This window comes from Salmo salar, chromosome ssa03 (genome assembly GCF_905237065.1).
Source record: "Salmo salar chromosome ssa03, Ssal_v3.1, whole genome shotgun sequence".
Classification (NCBI taxonomy): Eukaryota; Metazoa; Chordata; class Actinopteri; order Salmoniformes; family Salmonidae; genus Salmo; species Salmo salar.
Genome location: NC_059444.1, coordinates 83930137 through 83956066, shown reverse-complemented (window position 1 = coordinate 83956066; position 25930 = coordinate 83930137). Strand labels below are relative to the sequence as shown.

The following is a 25930-nucleotide window of genomic DNA, read 5'->3' as shown; positions in this document are numbered from 1 at the left end:
CATGCGCAGAACAGTTGAATGTCAATACATCTATTTTTGTTACAAGATGTTCGCAAACTAACTTTCACTCTGTTGAAATATCTGTACTTGAGAAACTGTGGAAGAGCATTTAAACAGTTGTATCCCATGTAGTCCGCTTCTTACTCACGGCAATTACGATTAAACGTTTCAAAACAGAAACATTTGTATTTTCCGGTGGTCAATCATCATTGATGAAACTAAACAGGGGTCTGAGTCGATCGTCGATAGAATCGCTCACACAGCGAGTTGTGACAGTGCTGAACTGTCATCTGAAAAGGAGTGTGCTGCTGAGTGCTCGAGCTTTAAAGACAGTACCAACAAGACAGAGATACCCGGAAGGCACGAAAGTTAATTTAGGTGACTAGAATGAATCGTTTCAAGACCTCCAAATTCAAAAACACCACCCCGAAGATCGCCAAGAAAGATGTAAGTAATGAGCGTTGCAAGAAAGCTTGGCCAGCATTGGTTCTTAGCAACGGTGAAGAAGACGGAATGGAGTTGTGTTTTGGGGAACGTCTGAAAATGTTTGGAGGAAATTGAACTTCCTACAGATCTGCAGAAGGCTGCTGCATCGTAAGAGTGTGTTGGTAGAGAATAGTCTACGAAAACCAAGTGCAAACCGCGAAGGCTGCTAACGTTAGTGTTAACCATGTGGTTATTGTTATCTAACTAGCTTTCAGCAGTCTATGCAAATTCCACGTTTTAAATTGACAGCGGTTCGTATTGGTCAGGATTGTCAGATGTTACAGATGGGCTGTGATGCCCATCATCACTGAATAGCCACATTATTTCGAATGTATCCGAATTCCTGCTCTCATTGTAACCGGTCATCATTCTACAATGTAGCAGTAATGCTCAGATCTGAGTTCTAAAGTGCACTGTACATAACAGTGCGTATCCCTACGCCATTTAACAAAGCTCCTCTCTGTCAACCAATAGGCTGTGAGTAAGATACACAGTGGTGGTGTAATGCCGTCAGTCCTGGTGATAGATACGTGGGAGTGCCTCGTTACACACGTTCTGCTGTGCACCAATTTACACAGACAGCCATCACTACTCCTCGTGTGGACGATTATGTAACCCCCACACTGCTGTCTTGTGTTGACTGGCTGAGACAGTGGAAATGTCTGACATTCTTTATATTAAGTGGATGATTTAGGTATTGTGGAGAATGTCATTGTACAACCTGGTAGATCCTGATGCGAGTTGATCTCTGGACTTGCTGTAGCTTAGCCCCTTGATAAAGAAAACAGTTGTGCCTTGAAGACTTCTCATGATGCCAGCCAGACACCTCGTACATGCTGTCAGATATAGGCTACCACCAATACAGCCCTTACAAATACGGCCCTTGGGTATTTCCTATATGCAACGTGCATGATGACCAACAGTGGTTAGGCCTACAGTGTAAACTACAGTACACTGCTGCACGGTCAAGCAATAGCTGAAGTTCACAACTGCTTTGGCATTGATGAGAGTTAAGTTCCCTTTTTATAATAGGCCTAAGTCATGAGTGACCCCTCTCTGGCCAAAATAAAGCTTTAAAAGGGTGCTCTTATAAATCAGTTATGAAACATACCATTACTTGGATGCTTATTCTCCATGTAGTAAACCTCTACACAGTCTCACAGTGTGAGTGAGTTCCAGCTGCAGAGTGGATCTCTGATCCTGTTAGGAGGACTGCCTCAGAAAAGCAACACTCAAAGCACCATCTCAAATGTTAGGAGGGAGAAGGAGAACTCCAAGGAGTGAGTGAGTGAGAATGGGCACCTTGTTCTCTTTATGCCTGGCTGCCTGTGGAGCAGTAATGTGTGTTTCCTGAGAGAGAGAAACTAGCTGTTTTGCTGGGCTGTCAGACACTGTCTGGGCTGCTAAGTGCTCTCTGTACCTTCCCTGCCGGAGCCCGTGACAGTGTTCAGGCCTGTTGTCTGACATAGGCCTGAACACAGGCCTGAAAACCATAACGGTTTTGGCAGAAGTGTTTTCAAACACACGGCGCTCCTGCCTCTGCCCTGTTGTTAGTGTTGTGAAAGGAGGTTTTAGAATACGCATCGCAGGGAGTCGCTCCCACTTCCTTAACATTCTGCTGATTCAACATATACGGCAGAGGGTGTGTGTGTGTGTGTGTGTGTGTGTAACAACATGTCCTCTAATACCCTCCTCCTTATTATGACAGTTAGTCTGAATCTTCCTTATTATGACAGTTAGTCTGAATCTTCCTTATTATGACAGTTAGTCTGAATCTTCCTTATTATGACAGTTAGTCTGAATCTTCCTGTTTATGACAGTTAGTCTTAATCTTGGAAGTTTGGAGAATGAAAAAAACCAAAAAAACATTTATTTCACCTGTATTTAACCAGGTAGGCTAGTTGAGAACAAGTTCTCACTTACAACTGCCACCTGGCCAAGAATAAAGCAAAGCAGTTTGACACATACAACAACACAGAGTTACACATGGAATAAACAAACATACAGTCAATAATACAGTAGAAAAAAATCTATATACAGTGTGTGCAAATGAGGTAGGATAAGAGAGGTAAGTAATTACAATATACCAATTAAACACTGGAGTGATTGATGTGCAGAAGATGAATGTGCAAGTAGAGATACTGGGGTGCAAAGGAGCTAAATAAATAAATACAGTATGGGGATGAGGTAGTTGGATGGGCTATATTACAGATGGGCTATGTACAGCTGGTGCTTAAAGCTAGTGAGGGAGATATGAGTCTCCAGCTTCAGTGAGATTTGCAGTTCGTTCCAGTCATTGGCAGCAGAGGATTGGAAGGAAAGGCGGCCAAAGGAGGAATTGGCTTTGGGGGTGACTAGTGAGATATACCTGCTGGAGCGTGTGCTACGGCTGGGTGCTGCTATGGTGACCAGTGAGCTGAGATAAGGCGGGTCTTTACCTAGCAGAGACTTGTAGATGACCTGGAGCCAGTGGGTTTGGCGACAAGTATGAAGCGAGGGCCAGCCAACGAGAGCGTACAGGTCGCAATGATGGGTAGTATATGGGGCTTTGGTGACAAAACGGATGGCACTGTGATAGACTACATCCAGTTTGCTGAGTAGAGTGTTGGAGGCTATTTCGTAAATGACATCGCCAAAGTCAAGGATCGGTAGGCTGGTCAGTTTTACGAGGGTATGTTTGGCAGCATGAGTGAAGGATGCTTTGTTATAAAGTAGGAAGCTGATTCTAGATTTAATTTTGGATTGGAGATGCTTAATGTGAGTCTGGAAGGAGAGTTTACAGTCTAACCAGACACCTAGGTATTTGTAGTTGTCCACATATTCTAAGTCAGAACCGTCCAGAGTAGTGATGCTGGACGGGTGGGCAGGTGCAGGCAGCGATCGGTTGAAGAGCATGCATTTAGTTTTACTTGCATTTAAGAGCAGTTGGAGGCCACGGAAGGAGAGTTGTATGGCATTGAAGCTCGTCTGGAGGTTAGTTAACACAGTGTCCAAAGAAGGGCCAGAGGTATACAGAATGGTGTCGTCTGCGTAGAGGTGGATCAGAGAATCACCAGCAGCAGGAGAGAAACAGTGTGCGTGTGCCTCTGCATTTAAGTTATCCACAGTTTATTTTGGGATGACTATGAACGGCATTGCACTTCAGCAGTGTGTATCTAAAAGAGTGTGAGCTGCTATTGTCTTGTGTGGACTTGTCAAGGGAACACTTAGGATCCCACTCAGTTGGATAGACTTGCATTTAAGTGAACAGACAATATCTGAAACATTCTAATGGTTTTCTTGTCAAGTATAACAACAGTTCTGTTTGTCCCTACTCTATTATATAGCCTACCCATAATGACCGTTAGACAGTGTCATCTTTTAGGCCACAGCGATCACCTTTTGTTTTATCTGATGGCCAGTTCCCTAAGTCATCTTCCTAATGATAGCTCCAGTGTCCCACCACACCTACCCCTAATGCACTGTGAATTTCCCCTGTGTCCAGGGCTGGATCAGTAATGTCCGGGCAGGATCCTTCACCTCTCAGGGGAACCACATCAAATCCAGCACCAGGCTTGTGGCCTTCAACACTGACCAGGCCGGTAAGGATAAGACTGAGTCAGGACAACTATAGGGCCGACCAGAACCACACTGCTTTCTTTTCAAAATGTCTGTTCCTGCATGATTCCAGCAACTATGGTGGATGTGGTATACTTTTGGCCCTATAGTGTGATTCAGGCAACAGTGGTATGCGGTTGGGGTTCAACTAAGAATATTCTGTCTGGTCTCTGTTATGAGGAGTCATGCTGTCTGTTTCTCTGGTATATTTACCTGTCTGTTTCTCTGGTATATTTACCTGTCTGTTGAAGCGTGTGTGAGCAGGTATTGCCATCACAGAGCAGATATCTCCATCTGTTTTTGTTTAAGCAGGCCATATCAGTATGAAAGAGAGACTGTATAGATCACACTGTCTGTGTCTCTTGTGTGTGTCTTAATTGTCACCAGGTGGAGGAATGCTCGGCCTCACTTCTGTGGAACCAGGGTCTGATGGCAAGTGGACAGTGACTGTGATCCCATGTCATGCTGGTAAGATCCCTCTATCCACTTTTCATCCACTTTTCATTCATTTCTCCTGAGTGGCGCAGCGGTCTAAGGCTCTGCCTGTCAGTGCAAGAGGCATCACTGTAGACCCTGGTTAGATCCCAGGCTATAGCACAACCTGCCGTGATGGGGAGTCCCATAAGGCGGCGCACAATTTTCCCAGCGTCTGGGTTATTGGAGGGTTTGGCCGGGGTAGGCCGTCATTGTAAAATCCCTTCTTCACAAGCGCCAGACACTATCCACTCATCACAACTCTTTAATTTCTCTCGCTGTTGTTTTACATTTCTTAAAGCTGCAATATGTAACATTTTGGGCGACCTAAACAATAAACAAATTCATATAGATCTATCATTCGCATTGAAAGGAAGTATAAGAAGTAGATCTGTTCTATGTGCGCTATTTCTATGCTTCCCGTTAAGTTTTGTTTTCGTCTTTTGCTTCAAACAGCTGGAAATACAATATTTTTAGTTATGTAAAGTATGTTTCACAGCGGTTTAGATGGTACAATGACTCTGTACACTACACTTGTTTGCTTTGTCACATGAACTGCAATTAAGTGAACTATTAGAATTTTAGCAACCAGGAAATGGTGGAGCAATTTCTGCATCGTGCATCTTTAATGTTTCAAATTCTTACCATGAGTATGTTTTACATAGCACAATCATTTATCTGGGATTGTACTGTCTGTCTGTCTTGCCAACTGCTATGGTCATTGTCACGACTACCGAGCAAAGGACTTAGCTAGCCAGTACAACCAGATCTGGAACTAGGTGTAGTGAACATGAGTCAGGTACATGGTTGCTCATGGTCTCGTGATGAGCTAGCCCTGCCTGCGACTTCAAAAGTCACTGGTCCAAAAGGGAATTTCCTCTTGGTCTAACGTGGTTTCTAACGTGAGAGATCTGGGTCCAGATGTTTCAACCTTTTTCTTACTCACTCCCTTTTGTCTGCTTTTTTAATAAGACCAGTTTCTTAAAGGCCCAGTGCAGTCCAAAATGTGATTTCCTGTGTTTTATATATATTTCCACACTAGGAGGTTGGAATAATACTCTGAAATTGTGAAAATTATTATAATGCTCTTTTAGTGTAAGAGCTGTTTGGAAAGACCAGCTGAAATTTCAACCTGTTTTGGTGGGATGAAGTTTTGGCGTGCCTGGTGACATTATCAGGCAGTAAGTTTGTTAATTTACCAATAAGAAAGAGGGTTCCTAACCTCTCTGCCAATAACAGTTAGTTTTCCCCTCTCCACTCAGACCACTCCCAGACAGTCCCAGCAAAATTCTTCCTTGAAAAATTGCTCTTTGTTAACCTCTAGAGGACCCCTTCCCGCTCTGATCCCTTTAACGGGATTTATTGACAAGATACCATGGCGGGAAATTCAAAACTGCAAGAATCTAATAATTTCAATTTCTCAAACAATGAGCTATTTTTCACCATTTGAAAGATAAACATCTCCTAAATCCAACCACATTGTCCGATTTCAAAGAGGCTTTACGGCGAAAGCATAAAGTTAGGTTATGTTAGGAGAGTACATTGAAAATAGCTGTGTGTAATGTTTTGTCAATTCAAAGACAGGCGTCACCAAAAGCAGAAAACCAGCTAAAATGATGCACTAACCTTTGACAATCTTCATCAGATCACACTCCTAGGACTTTATGTTATACAATACATGCATTTTTTTGTTCCATCAAGTTCATATTTATATCCAAAAACAGCATTTTACAGTGGCGGTGAAATTCAGAATTTGTTTTCCCTCAAATGCTACCGGTGAATCAGCATTACAATTTACAAAATTACTATTCGAAAACATTGGTAAATTATAATATTGTCATTCAAAGAATTATAGACTAACATCTCGTAAATGCTACCGCATTGCCAGATTTCAAAATAACTTTACTGGGAAATCACACTTTGCAATAAACGGGGTGCTATGCTAAGAACAATAGGCTAGGATATACAGGTTAGCACCATCTTGGAACCATCTAATATCAATAATACTATTGTAAATAATCCCTTACCTTTGATTATCTTAATCAGAAGGCACTTCCAGGAATCCCAGGTCCACAACAAATGTGGTTTCTTTCGACAAAGTTCATAATTTATGTCAAAATAACTCCAAGTTGTTCCATGTTGTTAGCGCGTTCAGTAGGCTCCTCAAAATGTAGGGCGGGGGGGGAAAAGTCATGACGAAAAGTAAAAAAAAAAATCTATTTACATTCGTTCAAACATGTCAAACGTTGTTTAGCATCAATCTTTAGGGCCATTTTTAACTTGAAACATCAGTAATATTTCAACCCGACCTCTCCTGTGTCTTGAAAAATGTTTTGAAAAATGTCTCGCCTCACTTGAAGGCACATTACATTTTAGTCATTTAGCAGACACTCTTATCCAGAGCGACTTACAGTAGTGAATGCATACATTTAATACAATTTCATACATTTTATTTCTGTGCTGGCCCCCCGTGGGAATCGAACCCACAACCCTGGCGTTGCAAACACCATGCTCTACCAACTGAGCTACAGGGAAGGCCGTGTGCGTGCAATAATGAAGTGACGACATCCCAGGGACGTCAACTTCCCTTCCTTGTCATCCGGTCTCTGTTCATCATAGACGCCTCAAACAACTTTATAAAGATCGTTGACATCTAGTGGAAGCCGTAGGAAGTGCGAAATGAATCCTTTGTCACTGTGTGATCTATTAGCAGTGACTCGAAAAAAATAGTACAGCCACAAAATTCTTTTGTTTTTCTCAGGTTTTTGCCTGCCATATGAGTTTTGCTATACTTACAGACACCATTCAAACAGTTTTCGAAAATTCAGAGTGTTTTCTATCCAAATATGTTAATAATATGCATATCCTAGCTTCTGAGTTGGTGTAGGAGGCAGTTAAAAATGGGCACATATTTTTTTCAAAATTCTCAATACTGACCCCTAGCCCCTAGCTTTTGTTGTTTCTTTTTGACCATTTTAATTGAAACTAATCACAGTAAGGTACTTAATTGTTCCCCAGAAATGATTTGATATTGTGACAAAAACTGCTGCATTGGACTTTTAACTTACGAATTATACTCATTGTTCCCAAGTGATCACAAGAGGAATGAAAATGCCATTGTTCTCAAATAAACCCTTAAACTTGTGACCTAAATCTCGTTTGTTCTCCTCTTTCTCAGATCTGATAACTGATTTGGACTTCTCTCTCTCTCTCTCTCTCTCTCTCTCTCTCTCTCTCTCTCTCTCACTCTCAGATCTGATAATTGCTTTGTCCTCCTATCTCTCTCTCTCTCTCTCTCTCTCTCAGATCTGATAACTTCTTTGTCCTCCTCTCTCTCTCTCTCTCTCAGATCTGATAACTGATTTGGACTTCTCTCTCTCTCTCAGATCTGGTAATTGCTTTGTCCTCCTCTCTCTCTCTCTCTCTCAGATCTGATAACTGCTTTGTCCTCTCTCTCTCTCTCTCTCTCTCCTCTTTCTCTCTCTCTCAGATCTGATAACTGATTTGCACTCTGTCTCTCTCTCAACATGCTCTATTGATCTTCACTTGATAAGGAAAGGGTTGCATATAGCTCAGGTTAATGTATGTAGCCTTCCTAACAAAATACATGAGGTTTGTAACTAATATTCATATTTTGGCTTTGACCGAAATGCATTTAGATGCATCTGTAAATGATGGGTAAATTAACTTTCATGGATATAGTCCACTTAGAAGGGACAGGAATAGGAATGGTGGGGGTGTAGCACTGTACATTCAGAATCATATCCCTTTTAAGAGGAGGGAAAACCTTAATGCATGTCAAATAGAGGCACCATGGGCTCAAGTACATCTGCCTCCTTATTGGTAGGATGTGTAAAGACCTCCTAGCTCTAAGGTGTCATATCTGGATGACTTATGCACTGGGTTTGACCAGGTCACAGATGGTAACAGAGATGTATTTATCTTGGGTGATTTTAATATAAATTGGAAGGATCACAATAATTCGAATAGAACAAAATTGATGAGATATGCCAAGAACTGTGGTTTGAAACAAATGGTTAATGATACTACTAGATCATCAACTAAGTTGGGTCATCGTTCAGACACATGCATTGATCTGATCTTCTGTAATATACCATTGCAATGCTTAAAAGCCAGATCAATGCCAGTGGGCTGGACAGACCATAATATTGTTACCATAACCATGAACACCAAGGCTCCAAAGAAACCCCCTAGGATTGTGGTCAAGAGAAATTTTAAAACATTTAATCATGAGCTATTTCTAAATGATCTGGCTGCTGTACCCTGGGAGCTGATTTATCTAGAGGATGATTTAAATCACGCTACAGAATGTTTTACTGATTTGCTCAATGAGGTAATGGACCATCATGCCCCAGTAAGAAAGAGTACAGTTGGTGCTCGTCCATCTCCATGGATTGATGATGAACTGGGTGAGGCTTTTTCTCAAAGAAATATGGCAAAAGTCTTAGCAGCCAAGTCAAAATTAGAAATTGATGAACAGAATTATAAAACATTACTTAATGATGCAGTTAAATTGAATCGAAAGAAAAAAAAGTTATTTACAACAATGATTTTATTGGTTGTAAAAATGATCCTAAAAAGGTATGGAACACAGTTAAGGGCTTACTTGGTACGTCCATCTCATCATGCCCATCTAGTGTGGAGGTTGACGGGAGAATAATAACAAAACCAGTTGATATTGCTAATCATTTTGCAGATTTTTTTTACAAAGAAAATTAATTTACCGTGCAACAATGTAAACATACATTCTTCCAAACAAGCTGTTGTCCAATGGATTGATGATCATATTATGAGCAACAAGATCTGCTCTTTTAGTCTGCAAACGGTGTAAGTGGAGGAGGTGTTAAACCTATTGAAGTCATTACCCGATGGTAAATCTACAGGTTATGATCTTATGGACAATTTTTTGCTACGCTGTGCTGCTTCCCAGATTGCAGTTCCACTGAGATACATATTTAATTGGTCACTGGAAAAGGGAATGTTTGCAAATGTATGGAAGCATGTGAAACTGTGTCCTATTCCGAAAGACTGCAAAGAACCCATTACTCCTGCCAATAGTTGACCAATTAGTCTACTCCCTACACTCAGTAAGATATTGGAGGGTATTGTGAGTAGACAAATATGGGAGTACATGGAAAAGAATGATCTGATTACAGCCAATCAGTATGCTTATCGCAAAAACCATTCCACTACCACTGCATTGGTTGACATGACTGACCAGTGGCTCAATGCTATGGATAATGGCAAGTTTGTGGGTGTACTATTTTTAGATTTCAGTGCAGCATTTGATTTAGTGGATCATGAAATAATTTTGACAAAATGAATGCATTATGGTTTTAAGGAGGTAGCATTGAATTGGGTACAGCATGGGATACAATTAAGTATGGGAGGAGTACTAATTGAAGAAGTGTCAGAAACCAAACTATTGGGAGTGCAGCTAGATAACTGCTTATCATGGTCGTCTCAAATAACTCATCTATGTACAAACAATATTAAAACGGCATGCATAATCAGAAGGATAGATAAATATTTACCAGGAAAAATTCTTAATCTAATAACAAGCACTAATTGAGAGTCAGGTGAACTACTGTTCTGTGGTCTGGGGAAATGCATCATCAAGTGAAGTTAGGAAGCTGCAGATTGCACAGAACAAAGCAGCAAGGATTCTTTTAAGGTGGAGATATGGTTCTTCTGTTGCAGTCATGCGCAATGTTCTTGGTTGGTCATCAATCGACAAGATAATTGAAAAAAACACGCTTATTTTATTTCATAATATACATCATTTAAAACGGCCAAGTTCTATTCACAACGGTAATCAGTTTGTAAGAGACAGACATTCAGTAAATACTAGGAATAGATTGTCCACCATCTATGTGTTATCCAGATAGAAAAGAGAAATAGGCAAAATAACATTTCAATTTAGAGCAATAAAAAAATGGAATAAATTAACTGAGCAAACCAGAAACCTTTCAATATATACATTTAAACATTATTTTAAAACAATTTAACTATAATACACTGCTCCAAAAAATAAAGGGAACACTTAAACAACACAATGTAACTCCAAGTCAATCACACTTCTGTGAAATCAAACTGTCCACTTAGGAAGCAACACTGATTGACAATACATTTCACATGCTGTTGTGCAAATGGAATAGACAACAGGTGGAAATTATAGGCAATTAGCAAGGCACCCCCAATAAAGGAGTGGTTCTGCAGGTGGGGACCACAGACCACTTCTCAGTTCCTATGCTTCCTGGCTGATGTTTTGGTCACTTTTGAATGCTGGCGGTGCTTTCACTCTAGTGGTAGCATGAGACGGAGTCTACAACCCACACAAGTGGCTCAGGTAGTGCAGCTCATCCAGGATGGCACATCAATGCGAGCTGTGGCAAGAAGGTTTGCTGTGTCTGTCAGCGTAGTGTCCAGAGCATGGAGGCGCTACCAGGAGACAGGCCAGTACATCAGGAGACGTGGAGAAGGCCGTAGGAGGGCAACAACCCAGCAGCAGGACCGCTACCTCCGCCTTTGTGCAAGGAGGAGCAGGAGAAGCACTGCCAGAGCCCTGCAAAATGACCTCCAGCAGGCCACAAATGTGCATGTGTCTGCTCAAACGGTCAGAAACAGACTCCATGAGGGTGGTATGAGGGCCTGATGTCCACAGGTGGGGGTTGTGCTTACAGCCCAACACCGTGCAGGATGTTTGGCATTTGCCAGAGAACACCAAGATTGGCAAATTCGCCACTGGCGCTCTGTGCTCTTCACAGATGAAAGCAGGTTCACACTGAGCACATGTGACAGACGTGACAGAGTCTGGAGACGGCGTGGAGAACGTTCTGCTGCCTGCAACATCCTCCAGCATGACCGGTTTGGCGGTGGGTCAGTCATGGTGTGGGGTGGCATTTCTTTGGGGGGCCGCACAGCCCTCCATGTGCTCGCCAGAGGTAGCCTGACTGCCATTAGGTACCGAGATGAGATCCTCAGACCCCTTGTGAGACCATATGCTGGTGCGGTTGGCCCTGGGTTCCTCCTAATGCAAGACAATGCTAGACCTCATGTGGCTGGAGTGTGTCAGCAGTTCCTGCAAGAGGAAGGCATTGATGCTATGGACTGGCCCGCCCGTTCCACAGACCTGAATCCAATTGAGCACATCTGGGACATCATGTCTCGCTCCATCCACCAACGCCACGATGCACCACAGACTGTCCAGGAGTTGGCGGATGCTTTAGTCCAGGTCTGGGAGGAGATCCCTCAGGAGACCATCCGCCACCTCATCAGGAGCATGCCCAGGCGTTGTAGGGAGGTCATACAGGCACGTGGAGGCCACACACACTACTGAGCCTCATTTTGACTTGTTTTAAGGACATTACATCAAAGTTGGATCAGCCTGTAGTGTGGTTTTCCACTTTAATTTTGAGTGTGACTCCAAATCCAGACCTCCATGGGTTGATAAATTGGATTTCCATTGATTATTTTTGTGTGATTTTGTTGTCAGCACATTCAACTATGTAAAGAAAAAAGTATTTAATAAGATTATTTCTTTCATTCAGATCTAGGATGTGTTGTTTGTGTTCCCTTTATTTTTTTGAGCAGTAAACATAGAAATGTTGTGGGACTATAGTAGATAAAGAATCAGTATTTTTTAGATTGAGTATTTATTGGGTCATTATGTTAGTATGTTTGTAATAGTGTGTTATATGTGAAAATGTGTTCATATTATAAATTGTATTTTAATGTTTAAGGACTCTTGGAAGATTAGTCCAAATGGGGACTAAAAGAGTTCCAAATAAAATCAAAATCAAATCTCTCTTTCAGATTTGATAACTGTTTTTTCCTCCTCTCTCTCTCTCTCTCTCTCTCTCAGATCTGATAACTGATTTGTCCTCCTCTCTCTGATCTGATAACTGATTTGTCCTCCTCTCTCTGATCTGATAACTGATTTGTCCTCCTCTCTCTCTCTCTGATCTGATAACTGATTTGTCCTCCTCTCTCTCTCTCTGATCTGATAACTGATTTGTCCTCCTCTCTCTCTCTCTGATCTGATAACTGATTTGTCCTCCTCTCTCTCTCTCTGATCTGATAACTGATTTGTCCTCCTCTCTGTCTCTCTCTCTCAGATCTGATAACTGATTTGTCCTCCTCTCTGTCTCTCTGATCTGATAACTGATTTGTCCTCCTCTCTCTCTCTCTGATCTGATAACTGATTTGTCCTCCTCTCTCTCTCTCTCTGATCTGATAACTGATTTGTCCTCCTCTCTCTCTCTCTCTCAGATCTGATAACTGATTTGGACTTCTCTCCGTTTGATGATAATCTCCTGGCTACCTGTTCTGCAGATGAAACGGTGAGGCCTTCCTGTCACTGTCCTCATTCCTCTAAGGCCCTGTCCTCATTTTTTTTTTAAACGTCCTTCATTCTTTCCTTCCTTCCTCTTGACCTTTCACCTAACTATAAGATGAGTGATAGCTTTAAGAGAGGAAGGAAGGAAAGAGGATTTTATTATGGTCATACACTCTCTTGCAGACGGGTTGTTGTATTTATTCATGGTACATGCACATACTCATGAACAGTTGTTTGTGTCTTTAGGCCGGGAACGAGGGCTATGACACATCTGGATGAAAAAAATGAATTGCATTGACTGTTGTTATTATGTGGAAAGAAACCTTTGAAGTCACTCAGAGTCCATGTGTGAGTGTGTAGGCAGACTCAGCAGCAGGGTCTGCCTCAGAGGGCTGAGTAAACACATGTACAGCCACACTGAGCCGAAGCCTCAGTCCACAGTAAAGTACCCAGCATATGTAGAGGAGCCCTGAGCTCAGCTAGGATACTTTATATTCCCAGCTTTCATCTGCTGCCAAGAACACGTATTGTTTTAGTCACCTTGTTGTGCTGAGTAACACACACAGACGTCCACACCCACAAAAACACATGTATGCGTACACACACACACACACACACACACACACACACACACCTCTGTTTTAAGACTTTGTCATCGCTTTTGCTATCGCTTTGGGCTCCCAACTGGCGCATTGGTCTAAGACACTTCATCTCAGTACAAGAGATGTCACTGCAGTACCTCATTCGAATCCAGGCTGCATCACATCCGGCCGTGATTGGGACTCCCATGGGGCGGCGCACAATTGGCCCAGTGTCGTCTGGGTTTGGCCGGGGTAGGGTTAGGTGTAGGCCGTCATTGTAAATAAGAATTTGTTCTTAACTGACTTGCCTAGTTAAATAAAATAATAAAACAGGCCCCAGGTGGCATTTAAAAGGCGCCAATTTACCACCTTATTGCTGGATTAAATCCTGTATCTGCAGCTGTATACCACTTGGTTCTCCAGTCCCGGTGTCAGTAGTCCTAGTAGGGAGAACATGGTCCAGGTCAGTAGTCCTAGTAGGGAGAACATGGTCCAGGTCAGTAGTCCTAGTAGGGAGAACATGGTCCAGGTGTCAGTAGTCCTAGTAGGCAGAACATGGTCCAGGTGTCAGTAGTCCTAGTAGTGAGAACATGGTCCAGGTGTCAGTAGTCCTAGTAGGCAGAACATGGTCCAGGTCAGTAGTCCTAGTAGGGAGAACATGGTCCAGGTGTCAGTAGTCCTAGTAGTGAGAACATGGTCCAGGTGTCAGTAGTCCTAGTAGGGAGAACATGGTCCAGGTCAGTAGTCCTAGTAGGGAGAACATGGTCCAGGTCAGTAGTCCTAGTAGGCAGAACATGGTCCAGGTGTCAGTAGTCCTAGTAGTGAGAACATGGTCCAGGTGTCAGTAGTCCTAGTAGTGAGAACATGGTCCAGGTGTCAGTAGTCCTAGTAGGGAGAACATGGTCCAGGTGTGAGTAGTCCTAGTAGGGAGAACATGGTCCAGGTGTCAGTAGTCCTAGTAGGGAGAACATGGTCCAGGTGTCAGTAGTCCTAGTAGGGAGAACATGGTCCAGGTGTCAGTAGTCCTAGTAGTGAGAACATGGTCCAGGTGTCAGTAGTCCTAGTAGGGAGAACATGGTCCAGGTGTCAGTAGTCCTAGTAGGGAGAACATGGTCCAAGTGTCAGTAGTCCTAGTAGGGAGAACATGGTCCAGGTGTCAGTAGTCCTATTAGTGAGAACATGGTCCAGGTGTCAGTAGTCCTAGTAGGCAGAACATGGTCCAGGTCAGTAGTCCTAGTAGGGAGAACATGGTCCAGGTCAGTAGTCCTAGTAGGGAGAACATGGTCCAGGTGTCAGTAGTCCTAGTAGGCAGAACATGGTCCAGGTGTCAGTAGTCCTAGTAGTGAGAACATGGTCCAGGTGTCAGTAGTCCTAGTAGTGAGAACATGGTCCAGGTGTCAGTAGTCCTAGTAGGGAGAACATGGTCCAGGTGTCAGTAGTCCTAGTAGGGAGAACATGGTCCAGGTCAGTAGTCCTAGTAGGCAGAACATGGTCCAGGTCAGTAGTCCTAGTAGGGAGAACATGGTCCAGGTGTCAGTAGTCCTATTAGTGAGAACATGGTCCAGGTCAGTAGTCCTAGTAGGGAGAACATGGTCCAGGTCAGTAGTCCTAGTAGGGAGAACATGGTCCAGGTGTCAGTAGTCCTAGTAGGGAGAACATGGTCCAGGTCAGTAGTCCTAGTAGGGAGAACATGGTCCAGGTCAGTAGTCCTAGTAGGGAGAACATGGTCCAGGTGTCAGTAGTCCTATTAGTGAGAACATGGTCCAGGTGTCAGTAGTCCTAGTAGGCAGAACATGGTCCAGGTCAGTAGTCCTAGTAGGGAGAACATGGTCCAGGTGTCAGTAGTCCTAGTAGGGAGAACATGGTCCAGGTGTCAGTAGTCCTAGTAGGGAGAACATGGTCCAGGTCAGTAGTCCTAGTAGGGAGAACATGGTCCAGGTGTCAGTAGTCCTAGTAGTGAGAACATGGTCCAGGTGTCAGTAGTCCTAGTAGGGAGAACATGGTCCAGGTGTCAGTAGTCCTAGTAGTGAGAACATGGTCCAGGTGTGAGTAGTCCTAGTAGTGAGAACATGGTCCAGGTGTCAGTAGTCCTAGTAGTGAGAACATGGTCCAGGTGTCAGTAGTCCTAGTAGGGAGAACATGGTCCAGGTCAGTAGTCCTAGTAGGGAGAACATGGTCCAGGTGTCAGTAGTCCTAGTAGGGAGAACATGGTCCAGGTGTCAGTAGTCCTAGTAGGGAGAACATGGTCCAGGTGTCAGTAGTCCTAGTAGGGAGAACATGGTCCAGGTGTCAGTAGTCCTAGTAGGGAGAACATGGTTCAGGTGTCAGTAGTCCTAGTAGGGAGAACATGGTCCAGGTGTCAGTAGTCCTAGTAGGCAGAACATGGTCCAGGTCAGTAGTCCTAGTAGGGAGAACATGGTCCAGGTGTCAGTAGTCCTAGTAGGGAGAACATGGTCCAGGTGTCAGTAGTCCTAGTAGGGAGAACATGGTCCAGGTGTCAGTAGTCCTAGTAGTGAGAACATGGTTCAGGTGTCAGTAGTCCTAGTAGGGAGAACATGGTCCAGGTGTCAGTAGTCCTAGTAGGGAGAACATGGTCCAGGTCAGTAGTCCTAGTAGTGAGAACATGGTCCAGGTGTCAGTAGTCCTAGTAGGGAGAACATGGTCCAGGTCAGTAGTCCTAGTAGGGAGAACATGGTCCAGGTGTCAGTAGTCCTAGTAGGGAGAACATGGTCCAGGTGTCAGTAGTCCTAGTAGGGAGAACATGGTCCAGGTGTCAGTAGTCCTAGTAGTGAGAACATGGTTCAGGTGTCAGTAGTCCTAGTAGGGAGAACATGGTCCAGGTGTCAGTAGTCCTATTAGTGAGAACATGGTCCAGGTCAGTAGTCCTAGTAGGCAGAACATGGTCCAGGTGTCAGTAGTCCTATTAGTGAGAACATGGTCCAGGTGTCAGTAGTCCTATTAGTGAGAACATGGTCCAGGTGTCAGTAGTCCTAGTAGGGAGAACATGGTCCAGGTGTCAGTAGTCCTAGTAGGGAGAACATGGTTCAGGTGTCAGTAGTCCTAGTAGTGAGAACATGGTCCAGGTCAGTAGTCCTAGTAGTGAGAACATGGTCCAGGTGTCAGTAGTCCTAGTAGGGAGAACATGGTCCAGGTGTCAGTAGTCCTAGTAGTGAGAACATGGTCCAGGTGTCAGTAGTCCTAGTAGTGAAAGCTCCAATGTTTAACAGTAGGTGGTTGGGTATGGGCATACTGAGTCGGCTGCGGTGGGTTTTAGGGCAAGGCCAGCTGTTGGAAATTAACTCACTGTTCAGCGTTCAGTGAGTGTAGCTGGGGTTTGAGCGTTCAGTGAGTGTAGCTGGGGTTTGAGCGTTCAGTGAGTGTAGCTGGGGTTTGAGCGTTCAGTGAGTGTAGCTGGGGTTTGAGCGTTCAGTGAGTGTAGCTGGGGTTTGAGCGTTCAGTGAGTGTAGCTGGGGTGAAGGGATCAGTTTAAGTCATTGCCTTCGATGACCTACTGATATGGAGCAAGATACAAACCTCAACCTTCTCTCTAACATTAGATAGACGTATGCATATGTTACATTTACATGTGTATAATACTGTATTTAAATGCATGTGTAACATACACTTGCTTCCATTCAGCCACAAGAGCATTCGTGAGGTCGGGCACTGATGTTGGGCGATTAGGCCTGACTCGCAGCCGGCGTTTCAATTCATCCCAAAGGTGTTCAATGGGGTTGAGGTCATGGCTCTGTGTAGGCCAGTGAAGTTCTTCCACACTGATCTCGACAAACCATTTCTGTATGGATCTTGCTTTGTGCATCGGGGCATTGTCATGCTGAAACAGGAAAGGGCCTTCCTCAATGCTGTAGCTAAGATTTCCCTTCACTGGAACTAAGGGGCCTAGCCCGAACCATGAAAAACAGCCCCAGACCATTATTCCTCCTCCACCAGACTTTACAGTTGGCACTATACATTCGGGTAGGGAGCGTTCTCCTGGCATCCGCCAAACCCAGATTTGTCGGTCGGACTGCCAGATGGTGAAGCATCACTCCAGAGAACGCGTTTCCACTGCTCCAGAGTCCAATGGCGGCGGGCTTTACACCACTCCAGCCGACGCTTGGCATTACGCATGGTGATCTTAGGCTTGTGTGCGGCTGCTGGGCCATGGAAACCCAGTTCATGAAGCTCCTGACGAACAGTTCTTGTGCTGACGTTGTTTCGAGGCAGTTTGGAACTCGGTAGTGAGTGTTGCAACCAGGACAGACGATTTTTACGCACTTTAGCACGCCACAGTCCCATTCTCAGACACTTTGCGGCTGAGCCGTTGTTGCTCCTTGACGTTTCCACTTCACAATAACAGCACTTACAGTTGACTGGGGCTGCTCTAGAAAGGCAGAAATTTGACGAACTGATTTATTGGGAAGGTGGCTTCCTATGACAATGCCACGTTGAAAGTCACTGAGCTCTTGAGTAAGGCCATTCTACTGCCAATGTTTGTCTATGCAGATTGCATGGCTGTATGTTTGAATTTATACACCTGTCAGCAGTGGGTGTGGCTGAAATAGCCGAATCCACGAATTTGAAGGGGTGTCCACATACTTTTGTAATTATTGTGTATTTCACTGTCTTCATGTCTGATTGAGAGCCCATTCACCTGACACTCTTGTTTGTGTGTGCGCAAGTGTGTCTCTCTTACTCAGCACAACAAGGTCACTAAAAACATGCTTTCTTGGCCTGGTGTGTGTCCATGCAGGTGAAGCTGTGGCGTGTGTGTGAACCAGAACAGGAGCAGCCCGGGGGGGCGGAGGTGACCCTGTGTCCCGGAGAGGGTCGTCTGGAGCTGGTCGCCTTCCACCCCACCTCCTCTGGCCTGCTGGCTGTGGGCTCCACCAAGACAGCCCAGCTCTGGGACACCAGCCGCCAACAATCACCGCTAGCAGGTAGGATACACTGGAGGAGAGGAGCTATACACTATGCAGGCATGGAAGAATGGTGAATGCATGAACACACACTCTCTTATAGACACTCACAAATGATTGAAGGAACATACACAAACACACATGCATGAACGATGAACACACACTCATAATCACTCACTCACAAATGGATCCATACGGTACAAACACACTCCTTCACACATATACCTGCAAACAGACCATACACACAATCAGTCATTCTGATCCTTTCACATTGATTTAGTTTCCTTCTGCTCTGTGTCACAGTAATGTGTTATACACGTCTCTGTGTAATTGGTGTGTCACGTCTCTGTGTTATTGGCGTGTCATGTCTCTGTGTTATTGGCGTGTCACGTCTCTGTGTTATTGGCGTGTCACGTCTCTGTGTTATTGGCGTGTCACGTCTCTGTGTAATTGGCGTGTCACGTCTCTGTGTTATTGGCGTGTCACGTCTCTGTGTTATTGGCGTGTCACGTCTCTGTGTTATTGGCGTGTCACGTCTCTGTGTTATTGGCGTGTCACGTCTCTGTGTTATTGGCGTGTCACGTCTCTGTGTTATTGGCGTGTCACGTCTCTGTGTTATTGGCGTGTCACGTCTCTGTGTTATTGGCGTGTCACGTCTCTGTGTTATTGGCGTGTCACGTCTCTGTGTTATTGGCGTGTCACGTCTCTGTGTTATTGGCGTATCACGTCTCTGTTATTGGCGTGTCACGTCTCTGTGTTATTGGCGTGTCACGTCTCTGTGTTATTGGCGTGTCACGTCTCTGTGTTGGGCTCTTGCGAGGAGGTTTTGTCTTCGTAGACTTTGGTTTCCTCAGGGTGATGCTGCTCACTGCTGCCCCCACAGGCTGTGCCCTGCCCTTCCATTACTCCTTAACCACCCCTCTCTGACCCCTGACCCTGCTGTCAATGTGGTCTAGGTTCATCAGGGTGAACCTCATTTTTTTTTTTACCCCTTTTTCTCCCCAATTTCATGGTATCCAATTGGTAGTTAGTCTTGTCTCATCTCTGCAACTCCCATACGGACTCAGGAGAGGTGAAGGTCGAGAGCCATGCGTCCTCCGAAACACAACCCAGCCAAGCCGCACTGCTTCTTGACACAATGCCCACTTAACCCGGAAGCCAGCCGCACCAATGTGTCGGAGGAAACACTGTACACCTGGCGACCGTGTCAGCATGCATTGCACCGGCCCGCTGCAGGAGTCGTTAGTGCGCGAATAGACAAGAACATCCCTGCCGTCCAAACCCTCCCCTAACCCGGACGACGCCACCCCATGGGCCTCCCCGTCGTGACCGGGAAACAGAGCCTGGACTCGAACCAAGATCTCTAGTGGCACAGCTAGAACTGCGATGCAGCGCCTTAGACCACTGCACCACTCGGGAGGCCTAGAGGATGAACCTCAACACTGGGGGAGAGTGTGTGTCCCCCATGTGACGACTTTATTCACCATTTAACAAATGCTGTTGTCATCTATGCCATCTACTGTCGTGTCATCATAACCCATAAATGCTATACTGTACCCAACCAGCCATAGCACCATAACCTCATTATGTTCTGTGTACCGTTGATCCAGGTGGTCTTAACTGGGTCTGCTTTGGGGTTTCTACAGTTACTGTACTGTTGTTTTATCCTGTGTTTCCCTCTGTGTCCTGTGTCTTGGCCTCACCTGTCCTGTGTCTTGGCCTCACCTGTCCTGTGTCTTGGCCTCACCTGTCCTGTGTCTTGGCCTCACCTGTCCTGTGTCTTGGCCTCACCTGTCCTGTGTCTTGGCCTCACCTGTCCTGTGTCTTGGCCTCACCTGTCCTGTGTCTTGGCCTCACCTGTCCTGTGTCTTGGCCTCACCTGTCCTGTGTCTTGGCCTCACGAGTCCTATGTTTCTACCTGTGTTTTCTTTTCTTTCTGTCTATTCATCCTGAATCTGTTCTTTATGTACTTTGTTCATCCGGGTCTTGTGTTTACCTGTGCTGTTGACCTCTCTGTGACCTTTCCTTGACCTCCCATGTGATAACCTGCGGGCTGAGCTGACCAGTCTCTTGACCTTTGACCTGTGTGTGTCTGTCTGCAGCTCTGGAGCCGCACGGTGATCAGCTGCAGAGTCTTAGCTGGAAACAGGACGGCTCCCTGCTGGCTTCCTCCTGCAAGGTTAGTCAGTCCTACAGTACATACTGAGACCAGACAGGAACTATTATTATCATGTACAGTACATCTAAATATAAACTCAGCAAAAAAAGAAACGTCCTCACTGTCAACTGCGTTTTATTTTCAGCAAACTTAACATGTGTAAATATTTGTATGGACATAATAAGATTCCACAACTGAGACATAAACTGAACAAGTTCCACAGACATGTGACTAACAGAAATGGGAATAATGTGTCACTGAACAAAGGGGGGGGTCAAAATCAAAAGTAACAGTCAGTATCTGGTGTGGCCACCAGCTGCATTAAGTACTGCAGTGCATCTCCTCATGGACTGCACCAGATTTGCCAGTTCTTGCTATGAGATGTTACCCCACTCTTCCACCAGGGCACCTGCAAGTTCCCGGACATTTCTGGAGGGAATGGCCCTAGTCCTCACCCTCCGATCCAACAGGTCCCAGATGTGCTCAATGGGATTGAGATCCGGGCTCTTCGCTGGCCATGGCAGAACACTGACATTCCTGTCTTGCATGAAATCACGCACAGAACGAGCAGTATGGCTGGTATCATTGTCATGCTGGAGGGTCATGTTAGGATGAGCCTGCAGGAAGGGTACCACATGAGGGAGGAGGATGTCTTCCCTGTAACGCACAGCGTTGAGATTGCCTGCAATGACAACAAGCTCAGTCCGATGATGCTGTGGCACACCGCCCCAGACCATGACGGACCCTCCACCTCCAAATCGATCCCGCTCCAGAGTACAGGCCTCGGTGTAACGCTCATTCCTTCGACGATAAACGCGAATCTGACCATCACCCCTGGTGAGACAAAACCACGACTCGTCAGTGAAGAGCACTTTTTGCCAGTCCTGTCTGGTCCAGTGACGGTGGGTTTGTGCCCATATGCAACGTTGTTGCCGGTGATGTCTGGTGAGGACCTGCCTTACAGCAGGCCTACAAGCCCTCAGTCCAGCCTCTCTCAGCCTATTGCGGACAGTCTGAGCACTGCTGGAGGGATTGTGCGTTCCTGGTGTAACTCGGGCAGTTGTTGTTGCCATCCTGTACCTGTCCCGCAGGTGTGATGTTCGGATGTACCGATCCTGTGCAGGTGTTGTTACACGTGGTCTGCCACTGCGAGGACGATCAGCTGTCCTTCCTGTCTCCCTGTAGCGCTGTCTTAGGCGTCTCACAGTACAGACATTGCAATTTATTGCCCTGGCCACATCTGCAGTCCTCATGCCTCCTTGCAGCATGCCTAAGGCACGTCCACACAGATGAGCAGGGACCCTGGGCATCTTTCTTTTGGTGTTTTTCAGAGTCAGTAGAAAGGTCTCTTTAGTGTCCTAAGTTTTCATAACTGTGACCTTAATTGCCTACCGTCTGTAAGCTGTTAGTGTCTTAACGATCGTTCCACAGGTGCATGTTCATTAATTGTTTATGGTTCATTGAACAAGCATAGGAAACAGTGTTTAAACCCTTTACAATGAAAATCTGTGAAGTTATTTGGATTTTTACGATTTATCTTTGAAAGACAGGGTCCTAAAAAGGATAGTTTTCTTTCTTTGCTGAGTTTAGTAGCACAGGAACTGGATAGAGAAGATGGCAGAAAGTGCATGTTCACATATTGTGGTCTAATTCAATGGGATCCTACGGTAGAGAGGTTGCTATGTGACGAACCTTTATCTATCAATGAAGGTTTGTCACATAGCAACCTCTCTATCTAATGTGTTGTGTCTTAAATACTTCCCAACTCTCTAGTGGCAAACAATTACATTTTACATTTGAGTCATTTAGTAGACGCTCTTATCCAGAGCGACTTACAGTAGTGAATGCATACATTTCATACATTTTTTTTCCCGTACTGGTCCCCCGTGGGAATCGAACCCACAACGGGAGTAGATGAGCCACAATAGCAGTAGAGGTTCACATAATGTGTGTGTTTAACATCTACTACATTGCGGTCGTACTGTGTGGAATCACTGATCTACAAGGTAAATGCCATGTTATTGCTCGTGTACATACTGTATATTTTGGAGATGTTATCGCCGGTGCAGTGAGATGCTTATGTTTCTAGCTCAAACAGTGCAGTAATACCCAACAATACACACAAATCCCCTAAAGGAAAAGAAATTAAATGAAGAAATATCAGAACGAGCAATGTCAGTCCGCATTATAAATATACAATATGTGTATATGATGGTGTGTATTGACATTACGGACAGTATATGAATAGAAAATATGTGTACAGCAGTAGTTATATAGGATGAGCCTTGACTAGAACACATATGAAGTGGGTAAAACAGTATGTAAACATGATTAAAACCCCTAAGGTCGTTGTCCGTGCCCCCGTGGACATGTAATTAGCATTATTGCTCCCAAGAGGGTGGGCCTATGCCCTCACAGGCCCACCCATAGCTGCGCCCCTGCCCAGTCATGTGAAATCCATAGATGAGGGCCTAATTTGTCAACCTGGGATGGAATACTGTAGTAACTGTAGTAGCCTCGTCTCACCAGTAGATGCCGCCAACGGAACACCATATCCCCTGTTTGCCTGATTGGCGCTACCCGACATTAAACAGCATCTGTTTTTGAGCGGATCATTCCGTCAACGAGTCAACAGGGGTGACACTCATTAACCCGGGTGTAGATCTTGCACTCTGACTGACTGTGACTGTGTCCCACTTTTTATACTGGATACAGAGTTCTCCATAAAACCTCAACCTCAACTTTCCCTTGGGTTCTGAAGAGGAAATGAACACAACTCGGGGATTGAGAAAGAGGGATGAGTCTGACATCAGTGAAGTGCTGTAACAGCCAGTTTGTCTAATTGTTTTAGTGTTCTAATAGTTCTAATAGTTTGATCGTGTTGACAGAGGCATGAAGTAATGCAAGGGTGTGTGATCCTCACTGAGCAGCCAAGCCTTCCTATTCACATTAGTTAGTGTGTTAGTTATCTGCCAAGCCTTCCTATTAACATTAGTTAGTGTGTTAGTTATCTGCCAAGCCTTCCTATTAACATTAGTTAGTGTGTTAGTTATCTGCCAAGCCTTCCTATTAACATTAGTTAGTTATCTGCCAAGCCTTCCTATTAACATTAGTTAGTGTGTTAGTTATCTGCCAAGCCTTCCTATTCACATTAGTTAGTGTGTTAGTTATCTGCCAAGCCTTCCTATTAACATTAGTTAGTGTGTTAGTTATCTGCCAAGCCTTCCTATTAACATTAGTTAGTGTGTTAGTTATCTGCCAAGCCTTCCTATTCACATTAGTTAGTGTGTTAGTTATCTGCCAAGCCTTCCTATTCACATTAGTTAGTGTGTTAGTTATCTGCCAAGCCTTCCTATTCACATTAGTTAGTGTGTTAGTTATCTGCCAAGCCTTCCTATTCACATTAGTTAGTGTGTTAGTTATCTGCCAAGCCTTCCTATTAACATTAGTTAGTGTGTTAGTTATCTGCCAAGCCTTCCTATTAACATTAGTTAGTGTGTTAGTTATCTGCCAAGCCTTCCTATTAACATTAGTTAGTGTGTTAGTTATCTGCCAAGCCTTCCTATTCACATTAGTTAGTGTGTTAGTTATCTGGCAAGTTGCCTCTTTTTTTCTTTCTCTCTCTCTCAAACAGAAAACAGAAGGGAACATTGGATGTGTCATTAATTAGGCCTTAACGAGGCGCTGGAGGCAGGGTACACAACTGTTTAGTGTAGGACGGCATCCATTAGGCCCCCCATGCAGAAAACCCCAGTGACCTCTGACCCCAAGCCCTGCACACGTCCAGGATCATGTTCATTAGGCATCAAATGGAAGAAAATGGGCTGAAACAGGCAGGGACTACCTGGACTTGTCCCTTGTTTTAGTTTTCCATTACAAAATGTTTTGCTATTTTCTTCCCTAATGAATACGACCCAAGCCTCTTCTCCCCAGCTGCCCCGGCCGACCCCTACCTCTCCTGGGGAGAAGGGGCTATAGTAAGGGTCCTACCTCCACCCCCTGCTCCCTGACAGGTTCTGCAAGTTACTGCCTTTTTAAAGCAAAGTAAAGAGCGGAGGTGAAAAACAAACGCAGGAGGGGACCTCATACCTCACCTGGCCACAGAGGCCCGTCGCAAGGCCTCAAGAGCGGGAGATTTAGCGCCCCAGGAGAGAGGACCTAGGCATGGAGGCCTGTGCGGTGCCCCCTCCTGTCGTAAAGGAAATAATAACTGTGCTGGAAGGTATTTCGTGTGTGTGTGTGTGTGTGTGTGTGTGTGTGTGTGTGTGTGTGTGTGTGTGTGTGTGTGTGTGTGTGTGTGTGTGTGTGTGTGTGTGTGTGTGTGTGTGTGTGTGTGTGTGTGTGTGTGTGTGTGTGTGTGTGTGTGTGTGTGAGTAGGGGGTGCCAGAGTGGAGGGAGCTCTGGGGTTATGGGAAGGGGAGCAGAGAGAGGGGAGTTTATGAGTAGAAGTGGAATGGTTTCATGTGTAGTTGAACTTGGACACGAGGCAGGGGCCTTTTCATCAGCGGGGGTTAACATAACTCATTTTTTAACACTTCCTGCCTTTGAGGTACAGTATGTGCTGTGGCAAATGTTGGTGTACTTTTCTTCGTCCTCTCCTGCTCTCTTGGACACTTTCTCTGTCACATACAGACATTCAGCGATAATCTGGTTGGATTCTCTGAGACAGAGCAAGAGCCTTGGGTGCTTTGTGTTCATTTGTCGCCAAACATAAAAATATATATATTTTTGATTGAAACAGGGAAGGACTACCTCAACTTGTGCAATAAGAAACACAAATTTTAAGTTTCTGTTACAAAACATTTAAAAACGTTTCCATAAAGAACCCTTTAGTAGACCAAGCAAGATCAAAACTTACAGAGAGACAGGCTGTCATATGACTCGGTGTGCTTGACAATTGTCTGTGTCAGAGTGGGGGTCATTTTCCCATGTTTGTATTCCCAGTGACCAGAAAGGAGTTGGCCCATCAGTCAGTCAGTGATGGCCCGTGCTCAGACCAGAATTACTCTTAACATGATGATAGTCCTTAGAAAGGCTGCTGCTGGCCTGAGAGAGTGGAGGGGTGGAGGGAGAGAGACCGAGCGAGTGAGGCCGAGAGATGGATAGAGAAGAAAGAGAAAAATCGAAAGACAGAAAAAGAAAGTGAAAAACAGAGTGGAGGAGAAATGTGACACTAGATGAGAGCGTCTGGGGGTTCTGACTTCTCTGGGTTGACTGAGATCTGGGATGTAATTTAACTCAATGGGCCCTTCAATCTCTCCAAAACCCTTTATTTAAGCAAATAGGTCCTGCCAACATGTGTTCAACTGAGGCCGATCTCACTCAAATGGGTGAACGTGGCCATCCATCCGTCACC

At 44.9% G+C, this 25930-nt stretch overlaps 1 protein-coding gene across 1 annotated transcript in view; it reads left to right on the top strand.

The window, feature by feature from the left end:
* Window positions 1-56: 56 nt before the first annotated feature.
* The window catches only part of LOC106592965 (coronin-7), a 112266-nt gene continuing 86392 nt past the window's right edge, over window positions 57-25930 (top strand). Inside the window, exons 1-6 of the mRNA XM_045715652.1 lie at window positions 57-447; window positions 3971-4067; window positions 4471-4551; window positions 12850-12920; window positions 18251-18437; window positions 20519-20595. Coding sequence (XP_045571608.1) covers window positions 388-447; window positions 3971-4067; window positions 4471-4551; window positions 12850-12920; window positions 18251-18437; window positions 20519-20595 — 573 coding nt within the window. The 5' untranslated portion in view covers window positions 57-387. The remainder of the gene's footprint in view (window positions 448-3970; window positions 4068-4470; window positions 4552-12849; window positions 12921-18250; window positions 18438-20518; window positions 20596-25930) is intronic.